At 41.4% G+C, this 15134-nt stretch overlaps 3 protein-coding genes across 4 annotated transcripts in view; all 3 read left to right on the forward strand.

The window, feature by feature from the left end:
- Positions 1–4858, forward strand: part of vsx1 (visual system homeobox 1 homolog, chx10-like) — a 5670-nt gene extending 812 nt beyond the window's left edge. Inside the window, exons 2-5 of one of the 2 annotated variants that reach the window (XM_023395657.1) lie at positions 373–448; positions 1225–1348; positions 2023–2218; positions 3213–4858. In XM_023395657.1, coding sequence (XP_023251425.1) covers positions 373–448; positions 1225–1348; positions 2023–2218; positions 3213–3511 — 695 coding nt within the window. In that variant the 3' untranslated portion in view covers positions 3512–4858. The remainder of the gene's footprint in view (positions 1–372; positions 449–1224; positions 1349–2022; positions 2219–3212) is intronic. The other variant, XM_023395658.1, reaches the window with a different exon arrangement.
- A 785-nt stretch (positions 4859–5643) lies between these two features.
- Positions 5644–10482, forward strand: LOC111646220 (uncharacterized). The gene is made up of 5 exons (XM_023395663.2): positions 5644–5830; positions 7116–7281; positions 7781–7839; positions 8129–8189; positions 8298–10482. The coding sequence occupies exons 1-5, from the start codon at positions 5702–5704 to the stop codon at positions 9512–9514; spliced, it is 1632 nt and encodes a 543-aa protein (XP_023251431.1). The 5' UTR covers positions 5644–5701; the 3' UTR covers positions 9515–10482.
- Positions 10483–10610: 128 nt separating this feature from the next.
- The window catches only part of acss1 (acyl-CoA synthetase short chain family member 1), a 22216-nt gene continuing 17692 nt past the window's right edge, over positions 10611–15134 (forward strand). Inside the window, exons 1-2 of the mRNA XM_023395662.2 lie at positions 10611–11225; positions 12963–13305. Of these exons, the coding sequence (XP_023251430.1) occupies positions 11184–11225; positions 12963–13305 (385 nt within the window). The 5' untranslated portion in view covers positions 10611–11183. The remainder of the gene's footprint in view (positions 11226–12962; positions 13306–15134) is intronic.

Consider the following 15134-nt stretch of genomic DNA (forward strand, 5'->3'; position numbering starts at 1 on the left):
TTTTTTTTTTTTTTTTTTTTTTTTTTTTTTTTACATATATTTTATTATTATTTTGACTGTAAATTGTGTGTTTTTGTTTTCGTTTTAATCTGTGGTTCGGCTGAATTCGGCTCTGCTCGGGTTTAACGGTCAGGTTTGTCCAGTTTAAAGGTTCAGAAGAATCCGCTTGTTGCTCTGAATTCAGGTGAAATTCTTATTGGACAGATCAGGCTGTTGATTTAATTGGATCTTAATCTGTGAATAAAGAAACGAACTTTTTCTTTTTCCTTTAGATAAACAAAGTAAATTAGATAATTTCAAAGTAAAACTAGAACTAATCTCTAAAACTCTTTGTGTTGATGAGATATTTTTTTTCTGCTCTTCCTCCTGAAGATGAGGAGTGTCTCTCCGACAGAAACGACTCCAAAAGTTCAGGAAACAATCAGAAGAGAAAGAAGAGGAGACACAGGTGAGTTTTTACTGATTCCTCTGACTCAATGACATCATCTTCATCTTCATCTTCATCAGCTGGATCCTTCAGTCTGAAACATCTGTCACAGAACCTGATGTAAACCTGATCCCTGAGGATTTAAACAGCAGAGAAACTCAGTCACTGAGGCTGAAATGTTTCCAGTCAAAGGAGATTAAAGCTAAATTATAAATATAAACATATTTTAAACTTAATGTTTCAGATATTTTAAAGTGATTAAAAAAGTGAAAAATAAATTGACAAAATTCCGATTTATTGGTTGAAACTTACAAAAATCTGTCATCATTTGAACAAGCAGTTTATATGTCACTTAAAATTATGCAATATTTTTATTAATCATTTTTTATTATAAAAAGCTAAACAAATATAGATTGTAATGATTTATCTTTGCACAGTAGGTTTGTGCATCAGTGATTTTTCAGGTTCAGTTTAAATAAAACCATCAGAAGACAGAATAAGACAGAAGATTGGATAACAGCAAATTATAAAAAATATCATGTTATTAAAGAAATTAAGGATTAATCAGATATAAACTGGCATCTTTATTTTTAACCCTTTAGACTCAAGCAGATAAATTCTGTTTGGACTCAAATGATTTTCACAGAAAATTGAGAGAAATTAAAAACCAAAGATTTCTGCTGTAAATCTGGTGAAACTTCATACTGACGTGTTACTGACTGAAGTGCAGCGTGTGTGTTCAGGTGTGTGTGTTCAGGTGTGTGTTCAGGTGTGTGACGTTGTGCTCTGTGCTGCAGGACGGTGTTCACCTCCCACCAGCTGGAGGAGCTGGAGAAAGCTTTTCACGAGGCTCATTACCCCGACGTCTACGCCCGAGAGATGCTCGCCATGAAGACAGAGCTGCCCGAGGACAGAATACAGGTGAGACAGCTGATCGACACAGCTGATCAATCACCAATAATCAGCTGACTAATCACACGTCTGACTGCAGATTTAGATGATCTCTTCAGGATGAATTTAAAGTGTTTAAATTACACAACAAGCTTATAAGTTATGTATGATGATACATCATTGTACATGTGTATATGATGTATAAGTGTGTTCTGTGTCTTCGAGATCAATCATATTAAAAACTTTAATATTCACAATATTGTTTTCTTTCAGTCAAAAAAGACAAAATTAATTATAAAGTGAACCATGAAAAACATAAAGAGAAATTAATTATTAGACAGATTTTCAGTCTCATGTCTCCTAAAAATGACATTTATATTCTACTGAACCTTTTTACCAGATACAGTTGCCAACATGAGGGTCAGGGACCCTCCAATGGGTCACGAGAGAAATCTGAGGGTCTGAAGATGATTATTGGACAGGAAAGAAAAATATTTCATACATATATGAATTGAAGGTTAATTTGCATCTTAAACCACAGGATTTACAATTATCTCTAATAACTTTATATTTCATGGATCTCTATTTAATCCCATAAAGACAAACATCTGTAAACTGACAGTAACTCAGGTCTTCAAGGGTTTTTTTGTATTTATTTTTTCCAGGTGTGGTTTTGAATTTTTCTGTTTTCTTGTATTTTCCAGGTGTGGTTTCAGAATCGGCGGGCGAAGTGGCGTAAGCGGGAGAAGTGTTGGGGTCGCAGCAGCGTCATGGCGGAGTACGGTCTGTACGGGGCGATGGTGCGACACTCCATCCCGCTGCCAGAGTCCATCCTCAACTCCGCCAAGAACGGCATGATGGGATCCTGCGCCCCCTGGCTGCTCGGTGAGCCGCATGCACGTCAGTGCCACGCACACGCACCACACCACGCATCAATACACAGGCTACACACACACTGAACACACACACACACACTGGGAATCAATATTAACACAACAATTTATATTTTCAGCAGATAACATGGAAGCGGTTTTTAGGTGTTAAAGTAAAATGATTATATATATATATATATATATATGATAATATCCGGAGCTTCACAGACAGTTTTATTATGTTAAAAATGTGACCAGTGAAGCTCCGTACTGAGGCCGCACCTGATCTAACACAGGTGTGACACATCGAGTCCTGCCACCAGTTAAAATGCTCACATCATATAAGAGTATTTACAACATGTACACCTGGTGTCAACAGGATTCCACTTAATATGTTAAAATAAAGTGATGTATTATTTATAAAACAGTCAACCCTCAGAAAAGATTCATATTTATTTTTTCACAGTTGTGATTCCTGATACTTTTAGATGTTAAATTATTTCAGTTCAGAGTTTCACAGACTTTAATGTAACAGGACAGTTTTGTGTAAATACATTTGGTCATATCACAGGAAAACCTTATTTTATTTAATGATAATAACATAAATTTCACTTGTTACAACAACAAAACTGCTGATGCAGATGCTCACAGCCTGAGAACATGTTTATTTTATTTTTGCATAAATAAATAAATATCATGTAAGATCAGACTCATTCATCTTTCATATACAAACTGTAGCCTGTAAACAAGCTGTTTATTAGAGATGTATAAATAGTAAACATCATTATGACTGAATCAGAGCTGTGACCAGGAGGCCCCTGGGGCCCCGCAGGAGACGGACAGGTGTCTCCTGCGGGGCTCCGAGTTTATGCAGCTTTTTGTTCATTCAGTTGACTGTGAGATTATATATTCTTATAGTATTTTATACGATTTTAAACAGTGTAATAATAATAATAATAATAATAATATGTGTGTCGTGCAGACTGGACTGAATCTCTGTCTCTGTCCTCATGTCCTCACAGGAATGCACAAAAAGTCTTTAGAAATGGCCAAAAAATGTTCCAGCCCTCGGGAGTCTGACTCCGCCCGCTCTGACTCTTTCTGCGACGCCTCGGAGAGACGGGGCGGCGGCGAGGCCCGGGGGGTGGAGCGTGAGGCAGTGGAGGAGGAGGAGCTGCTGGAGGAGGAGGAGGACATGGAGGAGGAGGTGGCCATCGACCTGTCCAGCTCCTCCAAACAGCAGCAGCAGCAGGAGGAGGGAGGGAGGTGCGCCTCCTCGCCGCGGCGGCAGAGTGGTGGCAACTCGGACGAACACAGCTGAAGGTTGATCGGACGTTTCTGCTCTGGGAGCACAGTGATTTCATTGGCTCCTTTTTCAGGGAGCACAGCCAATCAATGAACAGCCATTACATCATTTGTTACTATGCAAAGTTTCTACTTCAGTAGCTCGACAGCCAATGTTGCCAACTTAGCGACTTTGTCGCTAAATTTACCAATTTTTCAAACGCATTTAGTTATTTATTTATTCATTTTTATTTTATTTTATTTATTTATTTATTTATTTATTTCTCAAGAAAACACTTAGTAGAGCGCTGGTATTTAAGCATTTTAAGTATTTAACTTGGACATTAGCCTTTGGGCATTTCCTTCTATGCAAACAAACGTTAACTGACAAAATATAATGTATTATTTCAGTGCTAGTGTTAGTATGCTAAACTACTAGCCAGTGGGCTATAGATTTAGCATGTTACCAAACACTTAAATTAGCCTGCCAAATATGTTCGCATGCTTATATATTAGCCCATGGCTACTATTTTACAGTGGTAAGAAACAGCTACTGTTCATTTAAAATGTAATATGTGGGCATGTTAGCATGCTAAAATATTAGCAAGATAAACTATTATACAAAGGCTAACAAAGATTTAAAATTAGTAATTGAATATGTAAAATTTCAGTGCTAGTATTTTACCAAACGTTGTATGCTAAACTATCAGCACATGGGTAATATTTTATCATGCTAACATCTTTACTGTTGATGTAAAATGTGACATTAAAGTCATGACCAATATGCTAAGGTGTTAGCTGCTAATGAAATAAGAAATATTAGCAAGCTAACAACCCATTGAAAACTATGAAGTTAACTGACAAATATGTTACTTTTTGATTGATCTATCCACAGCTTTTCAATAATGAAGCAAATGCTACTGATTATGCTATAACTGAGCTAAAATACTAAACGTGTTCGGCTCCGTTAGCCATCTCTCTGTGCTCCCAGAAATGCTAACGTCATGCTAGCGTAACGAGGACCTCCACTAAGAGTCCGATGGTCGTGGAGGAATCGGACTGAGTGGAGTCTGTTCTGACAGACGTGAACTGTTGGAGGAGGGTGTAAATGAAGATGTCTCCGTCTGTGTGTTTATCATTGTATTGTACTGAGAGTATGTTTTATATCTGTGTTTTTGGAAAATAAGAGAATATTCAATGTTTTATTCCTGTTGGTGTTTTATAGTTTGACTGTCTGTCAAGCACTGATCAGACTGAAGTTCTGTGAAGGAATGTAATTTAAATGTAATATTTAAAAAGAATTTGTTTGATATTATCATATGTATTTACAGCAACAGGTGCAGGGTGATGAATAAAAAGCAAAGTATTTTTGGAAACAATGGTACTTTTATTTGTGCTGTTATGTCAATAACACTACACAAACATTGCAGAATAGTGTTATTTAAGTCTAATTAACCAGGCTAATTAAACTTTTTTGTACATGTTACAACATATATAGTGGATACGTCATGGTAACATATCCAGGAAGTGGTTTTTCAGGATCGTTCAGGAGAAAAACAGTTACACAGAAAATGGTTTAAGACGAGTTAGTTATATTTAAACATTGGCAGCCACAGATTTCCACGTGCATTACATTTTCTTTTAATGAAATTCAATTATGTCAAATTATATTTTAAAAATTAAAAACATTTGTTAAAATTCAGTTTTTCTATTTTTATTTTTTTGGTTTAATCCTGCTGTGACAGTAACATGTCTGAAATAGTCTGAAACTGACTTGTAATATCTGTAGTTTAATAACTATTTAAAACGACTTATCAAATTAATTTGAATAAAAACAAAGTTAGTTGTTACCTTAAATTTAACATTAAAGATAAAAAAAGTGAGTTTTATTGATTCAGTGTTTGAGTATATTTTATTTGTATTTTTACATTTTTACATTCTCCAATCTATTAGCACTAGTCAAATAACTAAAAGGTAAAATGATAAAAACGAATGTAAAACGAGAAAAGGAAGAAATAAAACTGTTTAAAAATCATAAATCTGAAGCTCGTAAAAAGAACCTTTATTTTTAATAATTTAGCTGTAGTCAGTAGAGCAGTAGTACTTTTACTTTGGAAGGCGTTAACCGTTGGATGAGACAATTACATCACTTCCTTTACCCGCAACAGTCCCTTTAGCCGTTTGTTTGCTAAGCTAACCTGCATCATTAGTGACAGAAATCTTCAAAATGGTGGATTTAATCACTTTAAAAAATGAAGTGGCGTTCATCGTGAGTAATCTGGCCAAGGCCGTGGTGGCGGAGATTTTTACCGCGGCGGAGAAAGTCTCTTTAAATAAACAAAATCCCGAAACTGAGGTAAGCAACCGCTGCTAACTGTAGCCAACGGCTAACTCGGGTTTAACTCTTTCGGTCCCGGTGGTTGACGGGAGGTGATCGAGTAACAGTGTGTGTGTTTAAATATTAGTTGTTGTAACGGTTGAGTTCTCATGAAGTCACACACACAACTCCATTTTAAAATCGTCTAATTTAAGCAGTTTCAGTGACCGCACACTAAAACTTCCAATGTAGACACACAACGAACTCCATTTAGAAATGACTTAATTTAAGCAGTTTCAGTGACTCTACTATAGACAGGTCCTTCACTAAAGGAACCTGGGGCTAACGGCTGTCCCTCCCTGGGGCTAACGGCTGTCCCAGCCTGGTCCCAGCCTGGTCCCAGCCTGGGGCTAACGGCTGTCCCTCCCTGGTCCCAGCCTGGTCCCAGCCTGGTCCCTCCCTGGTCCCAGCCTGGTCCCAGCCTGGACCCAGCCTGGTCCCAGCCTGGTCCCAGCCTGGTCCCAGCCTGGTCCCTCCCTGGTCCCTCCCTGGGGCTAACGGCTGTCCCCAGCCTGGTCCCAGCCTGGGTCCAGTGTGAAAAGCAGAACGGAATCACACACCAAACTCCATTTACTAATCCTCTAATTTAAGGATTTTCATGTTGTTGGCTGATTTATACTCACTGTGGAATATAATACAATATCCTAACAAACAATTTAGACTTGAAGGGTTAAACATTCTCTTTCAACACTGTTTGTTGAATCCAACACCAAGTAGACAATGACAATACATACCCTGCTACTGTTCGGCATGCTTCCTCTTAATATTGATCACAGGTGCAACTAGCAATTCTGATCAATATTTAATAATCTGCCCATTTTTTTTTTCAAATGATTAGATTAAGTATTTAGTCTATTACAGCTTCCCAGAGTCAAAAGATGTTTCAGATGTTGTGTTCAACCAAGACAGTGATGGAAAGTAACTAAGTAAATTTACTCAAGTACTGTCATTAAGTACAACTCTGAAGTACTTGTACTTTTTATGCTACTTTATACTTGGATACTAGATACTTTCTACTGTAGTGTATTTATCTGACAGCTGTAGTTACTTTACACATTCAGAGTTTTGTACATAAACATATGAAGATATTGTAAAATGATCATCAATCATTTATTTGTTTTATTTATTTACTTTTTGTCTTCTTACTCTGCAAAGTGGCCTCGGGTACCTTGAAAGGTGCTATAAAAATATAAGTTATTATTGTTATTAAAAGGTGATGCTTTGTTGTTATCTGTTCTGATGTGTGACCACACTGACTGAGCAGCGGCTGGGCGCTCTGGTGGAGCGTCTGTGTGCTGAAGCTGTGGAGAAGCTGCTGCAGATGGTGGAGCTGGCTGCTGTGCAGCAGGACGAGGCTCCAGGAGACCAGAGCGATGCTCCTCGGTCCGACCGGAGCGGTGAGGGTGTGATGAAGACACAGAGCGCTGATGGTGAGTCTGAAGCTCGGACACTGAACAGAGGCTTGAGGTGTGACAGTAGGTGCGTTTCCTGCTCAGCTGAGGTGGAAAAGATGGAGGAAGCAGTAAAACAGCAGCGACATAGCAACACATTCATCTGACACTGAATCATGGCCACGCTCCATGCACATGCCTTTTGAAGATTTATTTTCCCTCTCTCTCTCGCAGACAACAAAATCACGAGACACAAAATAAAAACATAAAAGTCACGATGTTAAACAGACGCTCTTCATCTGGACGTCACGTCCGCACTGACCCAGACTCTGAGTTTTACATCCTGTTTGTTGTGACCGAAGACGTGGACGTTTGATTCTGTTTTCATGATAAATATCACGAGTCCTCGGGTCCCTGAACGCCTCGTACTGAGAAATACAACAAACACTCTGGCTCCTGTTTCCTCCTGAAGGTCGGACAGGAAACGTCCAGAGAGGAAAGACTCAGTCACAGGTGTTTCCACTGCTCTGTGTTACAGGTGAGGACGGTGGAGCTGAGCCCCCCCCCACACAACAGACCTACATCCTGGTTTATGGGGTCAGTGAGTGAATCACACCTGATCACACCTGAACACACCTGAACACACCTGAACACACCTGAACACACCTGATCACACCTGAACACACCTGAACACACCTGAACACACCTGATCACACCTGATCACACCTGAACACACCTGAACACACCTGAACACACCTGAACACACCTGAACACACCTGAACACACCTGATCACACCTGAACACACCTGAACACACCTGAACACACCTGAACACACCTGAACACACCTGATCACACCTGATCACTGTCACTGTTTGTGTTTTTCAGAGCGCCGCTGTCGACTCCAGGTGTATGCTGGTCTCTCTGCAGAACGGCACCAGTGCTGACGGTGAGTTCACCTGACTGAGGAAACATGGCTGACGTTTGTCAACGCTGGTGTCATGTGACCACCTTTAACCTCTGTGACCTTGAGTGACCTCTGTGTCTTTGTCTACAGGGGAAGATAAAAGCAGCTGCACCGAGGGAACAGGTGAAGTGATGCACAGGAAACACTCCTCCCCCTCCCCCCCCCTTCAGGCTGATTTCCCCGACCACGAGTACGCTCGGCCGTCCTCACCTCTGCCCGGCGCCACCACAGCAGAGGAGGGCGGGGTCTCTGCAGCATGCAGCAGGAAGCAGCAGCGCCGCAGCCGTAGGAGGAAAGCCAGAAACACGGCGGCGCTCGCAGAGACGTCAGGAAGTCACCAGCAGTGCTCGCAGTGCGGGATGTTGTTTCCAAACGCAGAGCGACTCTCCGACCACCAGAGGAAGTCTCACCCGGTGTGCTCGGTGTGCGGGATGATTTTCACCGGCGTCCTGAAGCTCCGTGACCACGAGATCAAAGAGCACAGGCTGCTGCCGTACGCCTGCGACTACTGCCCCAAAAGATTCAACCACAAAGCTCACCGCAACCTGCACGTGAAGGCGCGGCACACCGGCGAGAAAACGTGCCACTGCGACATCTGCGGGAAAGGTTACTCCTGCGTCAGCGTGCTGAAGACTCACCGGATGACTCACTTCGACAAGACCTTCATCTGCGACGTCTGCGGCAAGAGCTTCTACCACGCCTGCCACTTGACTCGCCACAAGCTGGTGCATCAGGAGGCGCGGCCGTACCAGTGCTCCACCTGCGGGAAGGGCTTCACCCAGGCCGCCAACCTGCGCAGCCACCAGGCCATCCACACCGGAGAGAGGCAGCTGTGCTCCGTCTGCGGGAAGAGCTACCGCTGCCTGAAGAACCACGTCATCAGCAAACACTCGCACGAGCTGCCCGCCGACGAGCTGCCGGCCGCCGGCTCCGTCATCACCTGCGACGTCTGCGGCAAGAAGTTCCCAAACCCGTCGCAGTTCAGAGTTCACCAGAGGAGTCACACGGGCGAGAAGCCGTTCCACTGCGACATCTGCGGGAAGAGCTACCGGCTGAAGGAGCTGCTGCGCGACCACAGGTACACCCACACCGGCGAGAAGCCCTACAGGTGTTCCCTCTGCTCCAAGACCTTCAACCTGGCCACCAGCTTCATGAGGCACCGCAGCATCCACACCGGGGAGACGCCGTACAGCTGCCACGCCTGCGGCAAACACTTCCGCCTGCTCACCTTCCTGAAGGCTCACCTGCAGACCAAAGCTCACCTGAAGCAGACGCAGCTGAGGCAGCCCACGCCCTCTGACCTCTGACCTCTGAGTCCATCATGTGTTAGAGATACAATCACAATGCCAAAAGTATGTGGACGCCCAAACACTGCAGTCACACAGTGTGTCGTGACTTTTTTGACTGTATGGACAGACCTGTGAACGCATCACAGACACTCAGTTTAAACACTTTAATTATCATGAAGCATCATCATTGTCTTATCTTCAACACGAGGGGAAGTCATGTGACTGTTCCATCATCGTGGCCTTTTACTTCAGGAATCACGTACAGCTGAGACCCGTCTGAACTGCAACATGATGAATGAAGAGGGAAGATGAAAGTTTTCTGTCCCTCAGCTGAGGAGAGACTCGACCTTAAAGTAGAAAACCCCCGACCACAGAGACTCCTCAGTGATGTTGCTGGTTTCCTGTCTGACCTCTGACCTCAGATTAACATGAATGTCTGTGACGGTTTCCTCTTTAATCCTGGTCACAGATAATTCCCACACTCGGACGATAATTGTAATCCAGCCGTGTTTTCATCCAGAGGTTTGTTGTTGTGCAGACCACAGGTCAGATTAAAGGGTGTATACACGGTTAATCCACCTTTGTGTTTGTACAATAGAATTAATCACCTTTATGACTCTTAATGATCCGCTGATCGTTAATCTGAGGAGGAGGTCAAACACAACAACATGGCCGATCGTCTGATCCAAACATCCTGAGACACAAATATCATTTATTTCTCTGTTAAAGGAGCAGTGCACCCCTTCACAGTCAGAGAGCTTTGTTCTGATGAGGAAGAAAAGCTGCTGAGTCCAGCGACGGCGTCGTGTCTGAGGTTTAATGAAGATCTGTGTTCCTGTCGAGCAGCAGCTCGCTCAGACCAACCTTCTTACTTGATTTAAAAGCACTGGATGTTTTCTTAAGGATGTGAATAATTCTGTTGTTTGTGTCTGCAGCACCAATAAATGTATTAATTGATCAGTGTGATCAGTTAGTACAATCTCAAAGCTTTAGCTCGTTAGGAGACAACACACACTGAGTCCAGACGGGTTCATAAAGAAGTCCAGTCCCTGCAGACCTGAGGTCAGTGTGTGAGACCACACACTAATAATCCAAGATTTCATCTTAATGTTATTTCCTGCAGTTTGAATGTAAGATAATATTAAATATAATATTAAATATAATATATAATATAACCTACCCCAACCTGAAAGATTATTAATGCTTGTTGTTGTGGAGGCAACATGTTACTGGGAAAGACTTAACGAGCTGCAGGTTTTAACATCATCATTAATGTCATCAGACAAACAAACAAACAACAATAGATCCAAACTAATCTGATCCCTGCAGAATTAATCTCCTTAAAGAGTTCAGTCCAAACACAAACTGATCCTGTGTCAGTTTCTTTATTGTTTTCATTTCAATAATTCAAACTTTATTTTTCCCCAAGAGAAATTCATTTAAATCTTTAGTATTAAATCATAATTCATATTTCATAATATATTTATATTCTGTTATAGCCTGACAGAAACAACACCACTCAAGGTCCACTTCCAGGCCTGTTCTGGAGCTTTCGACCGTACCCACACAGACCTCGTCAGCTGATAAATAAGTGAGTAAGTGGACCTTTAGTCAAGAGTGTTTCCGAGACTGAACATGTGACAGGATGTTTACAGTTACATGAAGACAGGGCGAACGCCATCTGCTGATGAAGACCATGTGGTCCCCAGGAAAGCTCTGGAACAAGTGTGTAAGTGGACCTTACATTGTGATCGTACATCTACAACCACGTCTTTATAATTTGATTCATATTAACTTGGAATCTTTAAGCTTCAGTTTGGCTTCGTTCTTTTGCATTTATATAGTAAATTCTCCTTTAAACTTAAAACACATTTAAATATGAAATTTAATGAAAGTCTGAATATAAAAGCTTTAACCTGCAGTCCCCCTGTTGACCTACAGGGGGCAGCAGCCGCCAGAGCACGTCACTGATCTCATAATGTTCATCTTGTGATAAATTATGATCCTTTTTTATCCTTTTTAGATATTAAATTTCATGATCTGATCTGTTTGTCAATAATCTGAAACTTTCACGTGATTTTATACGTTTAAAATCTGAGAAGTTTCAGTCTCACGACAAGTTTTAACTGTAAATCCGTTTTCAGCTTTTTCAAGTGACAGTTTGATCATGACTGAATCTGAACTGAAAGTGACTGTTCATTAGAGTTTTACTTTGAAACACCAGATTTTTACTCAGTTTATATAAAAACATAAAACTCATAGTTTAACACATCAGTCACTAACACTGAGAGACTCACATTTACTGTATGATAAGAATAAAGACAATGGAATAATTAATAAGAAATAAAAATACTGGACTTAAATTAAAATGACCCAAAACAGGCTTTTATTGTGAAAAGTCAAAATAACATTTCATGATGACGAACTCAGTCTTTAATATTTATAGGATTATTTTACATTATAATGGTTCTGTCACACATTTTATTTGAGTTTGTTTTTATTATTAATTTGATAGTTTTATTTACTGATTTAATACGGGACACTGAGATAATTATTATGTAATTATTATTAAGAATAATTGTTATGATACTGTCGTGAGAATTTCAGGAAACAGGACTGACAACAGGAGAGTGGACGCATGTTAATACAGTCTGGTTTATACTCATACACCTGTAGTCACACGTCATCCCTCTGGACGTGACGGCCACTGAGCGAGTCAAAAGTAGACATGAAGAGAAAAATGCAAATGTACGTAGAGCAGTGAAGGCAACACAAGTTCTGTGTCCGTGATATAATATAGTTTTTATGATGAGGAATGTGCTGGATTTTCCTAATACAGATACAATATATCTTTTCAAATCTTTGTGAGTCTGATCAATTACAAAAACAATTTCAATTAATTATTGATAAATTGATCAGTTTACTTATTGATTCCAAATATAAACTGTAAAAGGTTCAAATATAAAAAACTAAAGTCTCTACATGAGAAACACAAAAATGTATATTTCATGTGTTTTCATGAGAATTTGGAGGAAAATATTTCTGCAGTTTTTTTAAGATGTGGGAAATTAAATATCGACATCACAAAATTTCACAGTGACGTCACACAGCTCTGTGGAGACAGGTGTAATTTCACTGTGACATTATTTACTGTTTAAAAAAATCTCAATAGGCCTTTAATTAGCATATAATTAACATGAATTATTATATAATTAGAACCAAACAGCTGATTAGGAAAGTTTCCCAGAATTGATCTGGAATAGTGGACCTGTCAGATCAAGGCCTCACAGGTTTTGGCGCTAAAGTGACTCCATACCTCCAGACACCTGCGAACACCTGAGAGAGAGAGAGAGAGAGAGAGAGAGAGGGAGGAAGTGGGGGAGTGAAGGAGGAAGTGGGGGAGGGAGAGAGACAGGCAGAGAGAGCTTGTGTTTGTGATGTGAGTCAGTTTCGGTTCTGGATGCAGAGGATCAACATGGCCGCTCACCGCAGCAGGGGGGCCGGGTTCTTCAGGACCCTCCTGAGCCGCTGCAGGACACCGGGACCGGGACTATGTCAACAACAGCACCGGTGCTGTCTGTCCTCCGTGCCCGCTCCTCCTACACCTCCACCGGGCACCTGGAGCCACCAGCTTTCCCGTCTGTCCCACCGGGATCTGTACCGGCTCTCGCTCACGGATCCGGATCGGTTCTGGGGATCCGCCGCCGCGGACAGACTCCGCTGGGTGAAGCCGTTTGAGCGGGTCCGGGACTGCGAGCTGAGCAGCGGGAAGATCAGCTGGTTCCTGGGAGGGAAGCTCAATGTGTCCGGTGAGTTTACCAAACAATCTGACCGAAGATCAGTGATCAATAAACTGATCGGTGATCAGTTAATCCGCCATCTGATCAGGATTTGGATTTGTTAGTTCTGGATTAAAGTTTGTGGTAAAACCTCGTAACTGGACTGAAACAGTCCTACACATGTTTATATGTTTAATCCATACACCTCCCAGCTGTTTTACCTATCTTACCTATCTTACCTGTGTGACACGATGACGTCATTATTATACAATCCATACACCTGGAGCTGAATTAACCTGTACAGTATATATATTAAACAATGATGTCATCACTACAGCTCTGTCTGTTTCAACATTCTACCATATACCAGCAGCTCCAGATGATCTGATTACCTATTGATCCGATTATGATCTGATTACCTATTGATCCGATTATGATCTGATTACCTATTGATCCGATTATTTTCTCGATCTGCATCAAAATGTACAAACTCATCGATCTCAGCAGCATCAATATGATTCAAACATTATTTAATGATGAACGTGTTGATAAAAACTGGATCCACATCAACGTTGAACTGGTTCCTCCCTGGACCAGGACCGGTCTCTGGACCAGGACCAGTCTCTGGACCAGGACCGGTCTCTGGACCAGGACCGGTCTCTGGACCAGGACCAGTCTCTGGACCAGGACCGGTTTAGACCAGTTCAGGACTCTGACTGTGAACCTGCTGACTGACAGACATGAGAAAACACACGCTCCTTGGTCTGACTGGCTCTGAACTTTTCCCGCCTCCTCCTCTGGTTCTCAGTGATCATATCTCTGTAAAGTTTCCCATAATGCTTCAGTGTAATGACTAATGACTGACAGAGTGACCCGACCTCACTGTGTGAATTTACTGGAGAAAACAATAAAATCTTATTGTGAAGGTCAACAACAGCAAAAAAACTGTAGTAAAAGTTATAGTCATTTCAAAGTAAAAGTCTAGAGAAAAGCTGAGTTTTACTTTGAAAATGTCAGTGTTTGGTCAGTTTTGAAAATAAAAGTGAATTCATCAAACTGATCCTCTCTTCATGTTGATATTAATAATAACAATAATAATAATAATAATTATTATTATTATTATTTATAATTATTTATACAGTTATAAAGAGATTTTCAAGATAAAAGTGAGGACGAACAATAAAGATTAATGATAAAAAAACTTTTAAAAACATTTGAAAGGTTATACAACGGGGGGGGGGCAGTAAGACGAGATAAAAGAGTTAAAATGATTAAATGAGTCAGAACCAGGTGATGACTTCATATAACAATAGATTTAAAACATTATTAGATTGTTTCTTTCATTTCATCAATTTAAATAAAAGGAAAAAAGTCATTGTGACGTGTGTAAAAGTTTGATCGACTGATCAATGAATCGCTGCAGCTTTAAAACACGTGAGGAGGAGAGAGAGGAGGAGGAAGAGGAGTAGGAGAGAGAGGAGGAGGAGGAGGAAGAGGAGGACAGAGAGGAGGAAGAGGAGGAGGAGGAGGAGAAAGGAGAAGGAGGAGGAGAAAGGAGAAGGAGGAGGAAGAGAGGAGGAGGAGGAGGAAGAGAGGAGGAGGAGGAGAAGGAGGAGGAAGAAGAGAAAGAGGAGGAGGAAGAAAGGAGGAGGAGGAAGAGGAGGAGGAGGAAGAGGAGGAGGAGGAGGAGAAAGAGGAGCAAGAGGAGGAGGAGGAGGAGCAAGAGGAGGAGGAGGAGAAGAAAGAGGAGGAGGAGGAGTAAAAAGAGGAGGAAGAGAAGGAGGAAGAGGAGGAGGAGGAGAAGAAAGGAGGAGGAAAAAGAGGAGGAGGAAGAGAAAGAGGAGGAGGAGGAGGAGGAG

The sequence above is a fragment of the Seriola lalandi genome, unplaced genomic scaffold (genome assembly GCF_002814215.2).
Source record: "Seriola lalandi dorsalis isolate HSWRI2012SDOR001 ecotype SW California unplaced genomic scaffold, Sedor1 jcf7180002054967, whole genome shotgun sequence".
Taxonomy (NCBI): domain Eukaryota; kingdom Metazoa; phylum Chordata; class Actinopteri; order Carangiformes; family Carangidae; genus Seriola; species Seriola lalandi.

Bases quoted from the DNA above. Each gene is read 5' to 3' on its own strand.
- LOC111646220 (XM_023395663.2), top strand. From the start codon at position 5,702: ATGGTGGATTTAATCACTTTAAAAAATGAAGTGGCGTTCATCGTGAGT. The intron at 7,282-7,780 runs GTGAGTCTGAAG...TCTGTGTTACAG, and splicing joins GAAGACACAGAGCGCTGATG to GTGAGGACGGTGGAGCTGAG. The intron at 7,840-8,128 runs GTCAGTGAGTGA...TGTGTTTTTCAG, and splicing joins CCTACATCCTGGTTTATGGG to AGCGCCGCTGTCGACTCCAG.